At 44.1% G+C, this 12,820-nt stretch overlaps 1 protein-coding gene across 1 annotated transcript; it reads right to left on the bottom strand.

Annotated features, from left to right (window-relative positions):
- Positions 1 to 7,031: 7,031 nt before the first annotated feature.
- LOC147702113 (uncharacterized) lies at positions 7,032 to 7,925 on the bottom strand. The gene has a single exon (XM_086928749.1). It carries the CDS (start codon positions 7,893 to 7,895, stop codon positions 7,032 to 7,034), a length of 864 nt encoding a protein of 287 aa, XP_086784875.1. The 5' UTR covers positions 7,896 to 7,925.
- Between the last annotated feature and the right edge of the window lie 4,895 nt (positions 7,926 to 12,820).

Raw genomic sequence — 12,820 nt, 5'->3', positions numbered from 1 at the left:
TATTCCCTTGCCCTTCATCTTTCCCATCTTTCTTTCTTTTTACCTAAGTCTAAAAACATCCCTCAATGGGTGCCACTTGAACGCCATTTATTGGCTTCTGGCCCTGGTTTGTCCCTTTTATATGGCAAGGGTTCCAGTTCTCTTGACCCCAAAAATCCTATCTTATCTGCCATGTTTAAGTCTTGGCAAAGAAGTCACCGTCTCCTTAAATCTAATTCACGGCTTCACTTTAATGCTCCTACATGGTCTCATTCGGCTATTCGAGTTTGAGGTTGAACTGTATCCTGGCCTTTATGGCAGGAAGCTGGTATTCATTCCCTGGAACAACTGTTCCATGGTGACAATTTTAAATCCTTTTCCCAATTAAGTGAGGAATTTCATCTACCGCCCACTCAATCCAGTAAATATTCTCATCTTCAGCAAGCTATCACAAAACATCTAAGTTCCCCACCTGAATTGTTGTCCGCTTCTCCTATTTTATCTTAATTTAATTTATGGGGAACTTGTAAGGGTGTCACTTCTGGTCTTTATAAGACTTTTTTGCACCCTCTATTTTCACAACCCCTTTTGAAAGCTCTTCAATTGAAATGGCAAACACGCCTCTCAGTGACATGCTCAGATACTCAATGGGATCTCATTTTGGAAGGATTACATAAGGGTGTTCGAGAAGCTCGACTTAAATTTTGTATTTTTAAAATTCTCCATGAATGGCACTGGTCTCCGGTCAAATTACATCATGCTAAGTTACTTTCGCATTCCTTGTGTTGGAGATGTTCTGCTTCCGGCTGTGACATAACGCACATTATATGTGAGTGCCCTCGTACCAGATCATTTTGGCTTTTTGTACGAAACACTTTGGCTCATTCTATGTCATTGCCCTTACCCTTTACCTCTACAACCATAATTTTACATGACTTTCGTGGCCTTTTCAAGTTTACTAAACCACAGACCCGTCTCCTCCATACTGCTTTAGCCACGGCAAAAATGTGCATATTGCGTCACTGGAAGTCTTCCTTACCTCCTTCTCAGGAGGAATGGTTGGTGGCAATGATACAAACAGCTTCTTATGAACGTATAATTTACAGTCTACAGGACCAAGCTTCCATTTTTCTTCAAGTACGGTCCCCATTCCTGGAAACCACAGTGGATAATGACTCTGTCTCTACTTCTTCTTCTTCTACGACTTCTCTTCCTTCTTAATTTCACCTTCCTTGTAACATGCTTACTTTCTCTTCCTTCTCTCTTTTCCGCTTCTTATCATTCTTCTTGCTCCCATCTCTCTTCACAACTAGTTTGTTACTCTGGGGCTTCCTTTTTCTTTCTCTTTCCTTTTTTCCTTCCTTTCTCTTCTCTTTTCTTTTTTACCCCAAATTTCGCCTTATGAATACTAGAGGATGTGCTGTTTTATGCCTCCTTTGTTATATTTTATGAATGGTTTCCTCATTTATACTGTGTTCCATTTCTTCCTCTGCATATGTATCTGCATTTGTGACTTATTTGAAATTTTCTTGATAAACAATTTCAACACAAAAACCTCCTAGCAATGCAGACTTGGTAGATTCTATGTTGAATGGTCTGGTGACACTTGTTCTGCCTTGTGTATTCTTTTATGTGGGAAAACGCTACCACCTGTCACCAGACTGCTCAGCGCACAGATCTGCAAGCCTTTCACCATACTTGTTCATGTTGCCAAGGCCATGGTTGCCCCTTACTACTGCGTACCCAATGTTGTCGCTTCCATTCTTGGAGTTGAAGTCCCTCATCAGTGTGGTGATATCTCTTGCAAGGATGGACTGAAGTCTGTTGTAAAACAGTTATTTTTCCTCCTCTTTGCTGTCATTTGTAGGTACATAGCAATGGTTAATGTTCATTCACTTGTTCTTTGGATGGGAAGCCATCAGTCCCAGAATCATCACAGCAGCCTTTGGCACCATCGGAGCTCTGCTGGTGTTAGGGGGTAGCAGTGATGTGGAGTATGTGTGGGGTTTCTCTTCTTTGTGTCCAAAACACAACAGCATTCCTCCTGGAGCAAGTCTTTTCTGTCCAGATTGTGTCAATCTAGTCTTGCTGATGCCAAGCAGGGCGTGTGTGTGTGTGTGTGTGTGTGTGTGTGTGTGTGTGTGTGTGTGTATATATATATATATATATATATATATATATATATACATACATACATACATACATACATACATACATACATACATACACACACACACACCCTGCTGCTACTAGGACTGCCTTGCCTGTGCTGTAGATGATCCTCATATTCCATGTGCTGATGGTCTTGGTTGATAGCAGGTGGATTGGCTTTGTGACTTCCAGGGATCTCTGGTTTTCACCACAAGATGTCCTGGCTCTTAATGAAGGAGATTACTCTCTTCAAGGCTGGAATGTATTTTTCTCTTATGTTTAGCATTTCTGTAGCTAGAATTTTTTTACATGGTGGGGTAGTTGGCCCCACCCATTACCCTCATCCTCCTTTCATGGCTAGCCATGGCAGAGTTGAGAAAGCAGTAGAGCGAAAATATTTTGATGTAGTTGGTGCACAAGTGCTGCAGTCAGCCATTGGGGTTCCGATTTTTAAAAAGGGCTGCCCGCTCGTCCCATCCAACTACAGACCAATCAGTTTACTTGACACCACCCAGAAGCTGATGGGTCGAATCCTACTCGAAAGACTATTGGGCTGAGTGGAGGAGAATAAAACTTTGACCACCCTCCAAGCCGGATTTAGATCAGGGGTCTCGCCCATGGACCAGATCTTCCGGCTCCAGGTCCTATACTGGAAAACTGCAAGAGTAGAGGGTGGCAGCCTCTACCTTGTCTTTGTGGACCTGCGGGCCGCATTCGATCTGGTTCCTAGGGAGAGGCTCTGGACGGTGTTGAAGGAACTTGGTCTCCCACCCTACTTATTAGATGCCCTAATCAGACTTCACACTAGGAATTATGCACAGGTGAGGTGTGGGAGGAATTGGGAATTATCAGCTCGCTTCCCTGTCACCCGGGGCGTATGCCAGGGTTGCGTACTGGCCCCCACTCTTTTCAGCCTGTATGTCAATGGTCTGATAGATGAACTTAATGGCGTTAGGGATAAAGATGCTCCGCGCCTGGCTACTGGTAGGGTGCCCGCTCTGATGTTCGCGGACGACACCTTGTTGCTGTCGCGGACATCATCGGGCATCCAGCGGGTCCTGGACGGGTTTGTGTCCTTTTGTGCCTCGCGGGGATTGGAGGTCAACTTGGAGAAAACCAAGTTTATGATTTTCAATCCCTCGAGGCACACCCGCCCAAATCCCGCACTGAATGGAACTCCCCTAGAGCGAGTTAAGACTTTTATATACTTGGGGTGTCACGTTGACTGAGCACTTTGCATGGGACCACCAAGTTTCTAAATCTTCCCTGAGACTTGCGCAGATTATGGGAGGCATAGGCAGATTTTACAGAGCCTCAACTTTTAAACCAGTTACCCCTGCCCTTGAGATATATAAAACACAGGTCAGGTCTGCAGCTTTGTACGCTGCAGAACTTTGGGGACACACAAACGTATACAACTTACTGAAGGTTGAACAGGCCTTCATGCGACATCTAATTGCCCTTCCCCAAAGCACGCCCCTCATACCACTACGCTTATATCTGGGCCTGGAACCCATTAACGAATTGGCAGCTGCACGACCTCTGCTCTACTGGAGAAGGCTCTGGTCTGTGCCGGAGTTCATATCCTTTAGAGCAGAGTTCATTGCAATTTGGGGGCAGCTAAAGAATAAGAACATACCCTGGTTGGCTCATGTAAAGGCTCTCCTCTACCAAATTGGTCTACCCCAACTATGGGACACACCAGAGGACAGCTGCACGAGGATGCAAAGGTCTGTATTAGTGGCGGCTGTAAGGTCATATAACCTCAAAATACTATATTGCTCGACTTCCTTGGGCAGGCTGTCTACTGAGTGCCTACTGATGAAAGCCGAATCCAGGACGGAGGTGTTCTTGAACTTAGTGCAGCCTCCACTTGCAAGAAAACTATACATCCAACTGAGGCATGGCTCTATACCGATTATGGCATTTACATCCAGATGGGCAAAGTCGATGGACGCCAACTGCCCTGCTTGTAATTACTGCAGGGAAGACATTGTACATATCTTCTTTTTCTGCCCGGCATATAGCGAAATTCGGAAATGCTGGATTATTCCATTGTCTAAAAACTTGGGTTTCAGACAATGTGTACAAGCTTGCAGAGTTTTAACCTACAATACCACCCCTCCCATTTTTTTTTTGCTGTCTCCCGATTTTTACATGGCATGTGGCGGAGAAGAACTGTTTTTATTAACAAGAAATAATGGTCCATTGCTTTTCATTTTATCTCATCCTTGATAACTACCATTTAATAACTTTTTTAATTCTCTGTACTTATGGTTTTATTTCTGTGCCTGTACATATTTATTGCACTTTTATGGTCATTGACCGAAATAAAGTTATCAAATGAATGAATGGGTACCGGGTGTATTTTGGAGACTGGGCTCATAGTAGGCCACAATTGGGCTGCCATAGGAGTCATTTGTAGAAGCAACCTTCCCCTGCTATGATTGGTGACTTCAGAGGGCCTAATTGCGTTTCCTATGTTATATAACTGATAGCTTGACTGGTATATTAGCATAATATCGAAAATCAAATATTGTAGCAAGAATATGGACTTCAAAACTCATGCAGGTAAATGTAGCTTTACTATATTTAAATATACCTTCAATTCACATCTTTTCAAGATATGAGTTAAGAAAAGTACATATACACTCCTATATATACACTTACTGTTAAATAATTTTTTTGTTAACATTCTAGATGCAATATTTTTATGCATTATTTTCTAACACATGCACTGCTCAGCTTATTGCCTGAGACTGGGTCTTCTCTGCTAGGCGGAGAAGATATGTGGCTGCTCTGGGTGGGGCACTCTGGGGAGAGTGAGTTTCTTCTGCGATTAAGAGTTATTGGAAAGGTGAAAGGAAGAAATTTAGAGATTGAGCTTTTGCTACTGGAACCGAAGGATGCTAATGTGAACATTGGCTAAATATTCAATCAACATTAGGGGGCTTTGGGTTGTTTGCCCTGATTATGATTAAAGTCCCCTGAGGAGGGCATTGTGTGTTGGGCAGCAATTAAAAAAAAACATTTCTGAACAAAAAAAGTGGCAGGATATGGTGGCTGAGAACAGTAGGGCGAAAGCTTTTGGAAACGATAACTACTCTGGCATTTTCAGGGAGGCCTTTTCTTTGCAAGAAAATAGCAGATTGGATATTCAGATTATGTGGCCCGTCTCAGGGTGTATTGGCTTCACAGGAAAGGTACATAATGCGTGCTGTGTTTTCTTTCTGAGCAGCGGCCTCTGCAGGTAAAAGCGGTGGGGCGGGTTGGGAGGTGCGGGGGCTGGGAGAGAAGAAGAATTATTCCGACAGATAATGGAAAATTAATAATTTATTTAATTTTCCCTCGTGGTAGTCTGTTGAATTCCCCCCACAACCTGGCCACACCACTCTTACCTGCATGGGCTGCCGCTTTGCCAAGTTCCCATGCCACTCCCTACAGATAAGGCTAGGTACCAGTCTGCAACAAAAACCCACCCATCAGTTGGACCGGCACGGGCTACCTAGAGATCTGACACATACTGCTGGCCCCGGAGGACTCTGCTTTATCCCATCCTGGCAGGTCACATCTAACTACATACCACAACTGCTTCTTGACCTCTCACAAGGACCATCTTATAAGGGATGATTGTAACAAGGTCCATCCGTGCAGGTTCCACCACCCCACCCCTCACCCCCAGCCTATGCCTGCTAAGGATCATAAACAAAAATCTCAGAATGGAGGACCCGATGCAATAATGAGCTTTGTGGCCTGCAATCATGAATACCATGAAGAGACCTGCGAAGCACACAGATGCCAGATTACTGAAAACCATAAACTGCACCCATCTCTCAAACTTCTTCAGCCATCACACTGTGAAGTCCTAAAGCACAATAACTGAACCTCAGTGCTCCTCCTGCATGACATTGAAACACCCCCTACATAGGATCAAAACAAAGACCGCATCCTGACTAGCATGCTACCCCTGAAGGCAAGTGCTGCAGATAAGGCTAGTAAGCATAATATAAATAATACAAGTGATCGATGAAAAAAGGGCTTTTAAAGCAAGCAAGATGGCGCTGGGAATTAAGCGCATTTTTCTGTCTTTAGTGAAAGGCCCTATGGAAGGGGCTTTTGGGTGTTTATTTTGCTGCACATGCTAACATCTCGGCTGCCCATAGTCCTTTTCCCTACCAATACTAAGCTCGAAAGGAGAGGAAACCTGTGTTTTGTCATGTGCAAGCCCTTCACCTCTCTGACTGGTCCCACAGCCATCTCAAGGCAAGTCCACAACATGCATGCAATAATGCCCTGGACTGAGCGTGCCTCTCTCGAAACTGTACCGAAGACTGCCCTGGCATAACATTTTGTGTTTCTCCAGCCTGACTGACCACCTTGTAACTACACAGACTATTTTATCTGCCATTTCTGCGCCAGTGAGCCCCTCAACTATAAGTATGCAAAGAACCCCTTATTTGGAGACCAATGAATAGTAATGCACTCTTGTAAATATCCCAGCAATTCTCCCTTCTGAAGGTCTTGGGTGGAGTCAGACAGAGCCCTTCCTTCCTTAGGGTACCACCCTAATTCATTTCAGACTAGCCATTCATTGCATAGTGCACCTGAACTCTCCTTTCAGGGCACACTGACCTAAATTAAGGCAGAGGGAGCCCACCGTGGTCTGAGTGGCACTGCCCCAATGTAAGACCACACAACAGCACTCCACCCTCAGTCACCCCCCCCCCCCCCCCGGGTTATATAAATACTGTCTCACAAAATGCAATGAATCGCTTTTAATAAAAACACGTTTTTGTTTATTGTATGCATAAGTGTACTTTTTAATGTAGTCTGGAGCTCCTGCTGATTCCATGACAGTCCAGTAACTCCCACACACAACCATGGGATGGAACTGGGGAGGATTAAAGGATCACTTGAGGCCCTTGAGGTGTGGGAGGGAACCTTTTCTTGGGTGGCAGGTGTCCCAGGTGAGATTCTTGAGCACTCTTGGGGGTCCTACGATGTCTACTCATGGACCCTGATGAGACTCTGAACTGCTGCCGGCTGCCTGCCAACCCCCTGGCATAAGGGGTGAAGTTGGGGGGCCTGGCCTGGCTGCATGGTGGCAGGAGGGCTTGACGTGGCCAGGGTGTGAACTGGCGGTAGAGCATCTCCACCTGCGAGATGTCGGTGGGCGTTAGGAGGGACATGGTGTCCATTAGATGTCTGTATTCCAGGGGCATCTGGCTCTCTTGACCCCTGCTGTGCTGCCACTCTGATACTGCTGGTGGAGGCTCGGTTCTGCCATGAGGCACCTCCAGGTGCATTTTTCGGTGAGGGGGCAGCAGTCGAGGCCTCTTCCTTTGTTGGGCTTCCAGTAGCAGGTCCGTGGCGCAGATGTGGATGAATGACTCTGGCACATTGTGCAGCACGGCCATGTCCTCATGTACCTGGCCACCCAGATCTCTCTGGTGAAGGACTCCGCTGGCCGCTAGTTGGGACCCCTGGGTACCCAGTGTCCGTGGTTGTGCTGATCGCTGTCCTATCGGCATTATTGGGTAGGTAGCAGTCTTGTCCCTTCGCCCACAACCCATTGATCCAGGCTGCAGGTTTGCAGGGCTGAGGCTTCTACAAGGAGGTGCTTCCTGACTTCTGGACCCTTCTGCCGATCTGAGGTTTGATGGCCCCCCCAAGGGCTGCAGAAGGTCAGGGAGCCCAGTGTGCTCTTGAACAGTGCAGCTCTGTTTCCACAGTCCTTGCACACTGCTTCTAGCCTCTTTCCACATCAAGCCCACAGCTTCCACACCTGTGTGCCTCTTCCTATTGAAAAAAACGAGAGAAAATCCCATCAAGTCATAAATTTAACACAGTAAAGCTCTATTTCACCAGTCTACATCTTGTAAATGTCAAAGCCATGGAATCTTGGTGCTGTCTTATCTCAAGTGATCCCTGGTGTTGGGCTGCCATAGCATGTGGTCCCAGCAGGTCAGGGCCCTAGTGACTTCATGTGTGGCATTGTGAAGTCATCCTGGCAATTGCAAGGGGGATCAAAAGGAGAGGCCTGTACACCCCTAACTCTCAAGTGACTGTGATTTGGGGGCTCCGACGAGTGTCTTACGCTAATTTCTAGCTACAAAAACAAAAATATGAAGGTGATAGTGTAATCCACCATAGATGCCTGTGTAGTGTGAAGAAAAAGCAAACCACAGCCCACAAGTGATATTCTGAGCTCACAAACACTAACAGCAGTGCTGTAAATGGGCCGGGGCAATCTGGCACTAAGTACCGGCACTTCCAAATCTCCCCCCCATTAGTACCGGATCTTCTCTTTAGCCGGGGAGAATATCGGAACTCTGATGGACAGAATGGGAGGCTCGGGGGAGGTTTATCTATGAGGACAACACAACAGGGGCCTCTCTGCTGCTGTGGAGATTGTAAGCGCACCGAGCCTCTATATGGGTTCACTTGTTGGAGTTTTCACTTCTCCGTGATTTTAAGTGCAGGGTCTAATTGGGCCCTATGCAGTCCATCATCAGTCTATGTGTCTCGTGGCAGGCAGTGTGTCCTGACGAAGAAGTGACCGGGCAGCCTTCCATGGCCAGGAGCAGATGGAAAGGCTGTGAACTAAGCCAGAAGTAGCAGGTTCGCCTCGAAGGGGCACATTGGAGCCCTCTCCACCTGCCGGAATTAATTTTTTGTAAACTAGAAACATCGTCTGCCAACCAAAATGTAAAATGTAAACACATTAAATTCTGTGTATGTGTGGTGGAGTGTGCGAGTGCCTGTACTGTTTGCAAACATGAAATGCGTTTTCAAATAACCCACAATGTAAAGAAGTGAAGGGGCCGCGGCGCTAAAAGGTGGACCAGTGGAGTTGGTTGGGGGTGGGTGGCAACTGGAGGTTCCGGCATCATCATCATGGGGATGAGTTGTCACAATACAGATAAGGATTCAGTGGTGTGGATGGGGCCATTAGGGCGGCTGAATGTTTACGTTATTTTTAAAGACGGGAGTGAAGTATCTAGAAGGAAAATGGCTGAGCAGGTGAGGGCACAGATACATTTATCATTCTGGCCTGGTGAGTGTTGCCCTGTGGAATACAACTTGCCAGTGGGCCCGAAGCCTCTCTAAGACTAGTCTATACAAGCCCATCATTGTTGGACCACTGGTCCTCCATGCTATCCATGCATTGCATGCTAAAGTTTAAAAAGTACGTTTATTGAAAGAAAAGTGATACTGACAGAAAAAACAAGACTTGGTGAGTAATGCATTGGAATACTACAAAACAACTGGAGAAAGGGAACATAAGAAGTAAGTACATAGTTCATAAAATACATTGTCTGATTATAAGCAAAAATTAAATACTAAAATAAATAGCAAAAGGTATATTTTAGAAAAATAATATGGTCAGAAGTGGGAGGTCAGGGAGGTTTTAGAACTTCCTGGATGCAGGGTGCAGGGGTAAATCACGAGTTTGTAGAGTTATGTAGAAACCATGTAACTGATGTCCAAAGGGCCTTTCACTTTAAAACAAGAGGTAGAGGGAGCATATAAACAGTATCCAATCGGTGGTTATGACAGACTGCATACCACCATGCTTTAAATGATCATTTCGTAAAGTCCTTCCAATTTTGAGTGATTTGCTGAAAGGCAATTGCTAAAAGTAGGTCCAATAGTTTCACGTTAAATGAAGCATTTTCCCATGCATCAGATATACTTCCTAAAAATAAATTGGAAATGGAATAGGGTACATTTGAGTGAAAAATAGAGTTTATCTGGTTCCAAACTTGTGACCAAAATGTAGAAACTTTTCTTTTACTCCTCCTCTTGAGCTCCAACGTGCTCACAGATTGGGCCCACCGCGTCCTGGACCTTCTGCAAGACCTAGACCAATCATTGCTTGTTTCCTTCGCCATGAGCAAACCAGACAAGTTCTATCATTGACTCGCACTCGTGGTTCCTTTCTGTTCCAGGGTCATACCATCTACATGGCTGCAGACTTCTCTAGAGAAACGAATGAACGACGGAAGGCGTTTCTTTCCATGCGACCCCAACTACGTCAAATGGACATCAAATACGGTTTATTTGAGCCTGCTCGTTTTCGTATCACTAGGAATGGAGAGTCCAAAGACTTTTATGATCCTGCACTACTACAACAGTTTCTGAATGATATTAGGTCCGACGATATGGAAACACAGTCTCCTTCCTCTGCTCCCTCTGCTCAGTCCAAGTCCTCATCTACGAATCTTCCAACATCTCCATTATATTCCTCTCCTGTATCTAAGCAACGTGGCAGAGATCCCACTCGTCTCCCTCGTTCTCAGGATGGCAAAGATTCGGCTCTACGCTCTGTGTCCTCTCACACTAACACACCGCAAAGGGACAAGTCTAGATCACCTCTTAAAACACCTTCTGATGCTGATTGAATTTTTTCAATGTTTTAGTGTTTATTGTTCGTGATGCTTTTACTGTTTATCTACCTGACCGAGGTCTTATAGTATGCTACGATAGGATTCATTCTTTTTAGTGTTTTATATAAGGTTCAGTGCTCTATTGCCCTTCTATATTTATTATTATTATGTGATTTACTGTTGGCAGTTATTTAACTATTTTTAGGTTTGCTTATCATATAATATACGATTGTCCCTCATCCCTCAAGGGATTTTCCTCTATTCATGTCCATTTTCCTACATATGATGCTGTTCCTGTTACGCTTATTACCAATTGTTTCATGTCTTACTGACTCCGGTTTTCTATGATGTCTCTTTGTTTCTCTGTTTTCTTCATTCAAATGCCTCTTACAACACCCTCTGATACTGATTGAAATTTTATTTTCTCTGTTTTAAGTGTTTCTTGTTCGTGATGCTTTCACTGCTTCTTTACCTCACCGAGGTCTTATGGCATGCTACAATAGAATTAGTTCTATACAGTTGGCATTTATTTCACTACTTTAGGGTATGCTTATCATATAATATAAGAATAATGCTGTTCATGTTGGTATGCTTATTACTAATTATTTCATGTCTTTCATGTCTTACTTCCTCCGATTTTCTATGATGTCTCTTTGTTTTTCTGTTTTCTTGATTCAAACGGTGTTTGACCATCTTTCTTCTGTTTCTTCTCGGCTGTCTGGCTTTAGGGTATCTCTTCTTCTTCTTATATCTAATATCTCTTTCCCTCCCTTTCAATGACAATGTTGGTATGTTTCCCTTTACTGTCTTCTTCTTATTAGCTATGTCTTTTCTTTTTGTTCTTGTCATACTATTCTCGTCTAGGTTCTCTTTTACTGATGTGTTCCTCTTTCTGATGTAATCATTCCCATTCTCTGCTTTATATTGTAGCTTATGCCTCCTTGTTCTTTTACGTTTTCTTTTTGAATTAGATGATTGAACTCCTCAGAGTATTTATTTGATCGCAGCCTTTCCTTGAAGTTGGTACCACTTATGTCAATTTCCCTTTTTCAATGCATCTCCCTCCCAATGTTGTTTTACTGGTTGTTAAATGGAGTATTATTTATTTTCGTTACTCTGATAAGTACGATTTCTCATATTTCTTCAATAGGTTCTACTTTCCTCTTCTGGTCTCACATCTTCCTTTTGCTTTATTCTTCTTACTTTTATTCATTCTTCTCATGTCCTTCTCATGTCATCTTCAGAATACGGGAGGTTTTGATGTGTTGGTTACTCTTCTTATCATATTTCGTGACAGTCTCCTGTGGGGACGTATAGGAGTTGGTCCCGATTTGGATGATGATATCTTATTCTCTTATGCTTTATGTATTTCATGTTATCATTTATCCTTTAGATCCCTATTCTTTCTTTCTCGAAGGGGGTCCAGCTCCCTCTGGTGTTGCTCTAAGTGCGCCCAGACCCGCAGTTAGCAGTCTAGGTTAATCTTTTCTTCTACTGTTCTTATTTACTTTCCTTTTCCCTTCTTTTCTTCTCCTTTTTCCTCCCAGAGTAACATCTCTTCTCTTCTTTTCTCTCTGTTCTTCCTCACTTCTTGTTAACTCAAACCTACCATCATGCCTTCTATCCATCCGTTGTCTGTGGTTTCATGGAATGTTCATGGCCTTACTCATTACATAAAACGCAAAAAAGTTCTTTCCTATTTATATTCTAAGCATGTGGATGTTGCTCTATTGCAGGAGACTCATTTGGATGACATTGAGTCTACTAAGCTCAGCAGAGACTGGGTTGGTAAAGTCATTCACAGTTCAGTCTCTAAACCTGATCCTGCCAACCCTAACCCTGTTCGTAAATGCGGAGTCGCCATCCTTTTTCGGAAGTCACTTCCTCTCACAATCTTAAAGTCATGGTCGGATCCTGAAGGCCGGTATGTTTTTGTTAAATTGAAGATTGGCAATTCCTTTCTCTGTCTTGGTTCCGTATACGCCCCGATTGGTTCCAAAAAGCAATTTTTTCTTCGTTTAAATCGCCTTCTTACGGAAATAAATGCTTCTCAATTTCTCATTGGTGGTGATTGGAATCTGGCACTGGATCCTGCTCTTGACAGAACAGGTTGCATTGACACTATTAACGCTTCGGACAGAGCCGTCTTCTGTGACATTCTTGCTGACGCTAGTCTTGTTGACCACTGGAGACTCAGTCATCCACAGGACAAAGAATATACGTTTTTTTCTTCTACCCACGGTACGATCTCGCGTCTTGACTACTTTCTTCTTTCGCAAAATTCAGTCCGACTAGTTACT

Source organism: Lissotriton vulgaris, chromosome 7, assembly GCF_964263255.1.
Source record: "Lissotriton vulgaris chromosome 7, aLisVul1.2, whole genome shotgun sequence".
Lineage (NCBI taxonomy): Eukaryota > Metazoa > Chordata > Amphibia > Caudata > Salamandridae > Lissotriton > Lissotriton vulgaris.
The sequence above is the reverse complement of the archived record's forward strand: the minus strand, read 5'-3'. Positions and strand labels throughout refer to the sequence as shown.

Bases quoted from the DNA above. Each gene is read 5' to 3' on its own strand.
- LOC147702113 (XM_086928749.1), bottom strand. From the start codon at position 7,895: ATGTGGAAAGAGGCTAGAAGCAGTGTGCAAGGACTGTGGAAACAGAGC.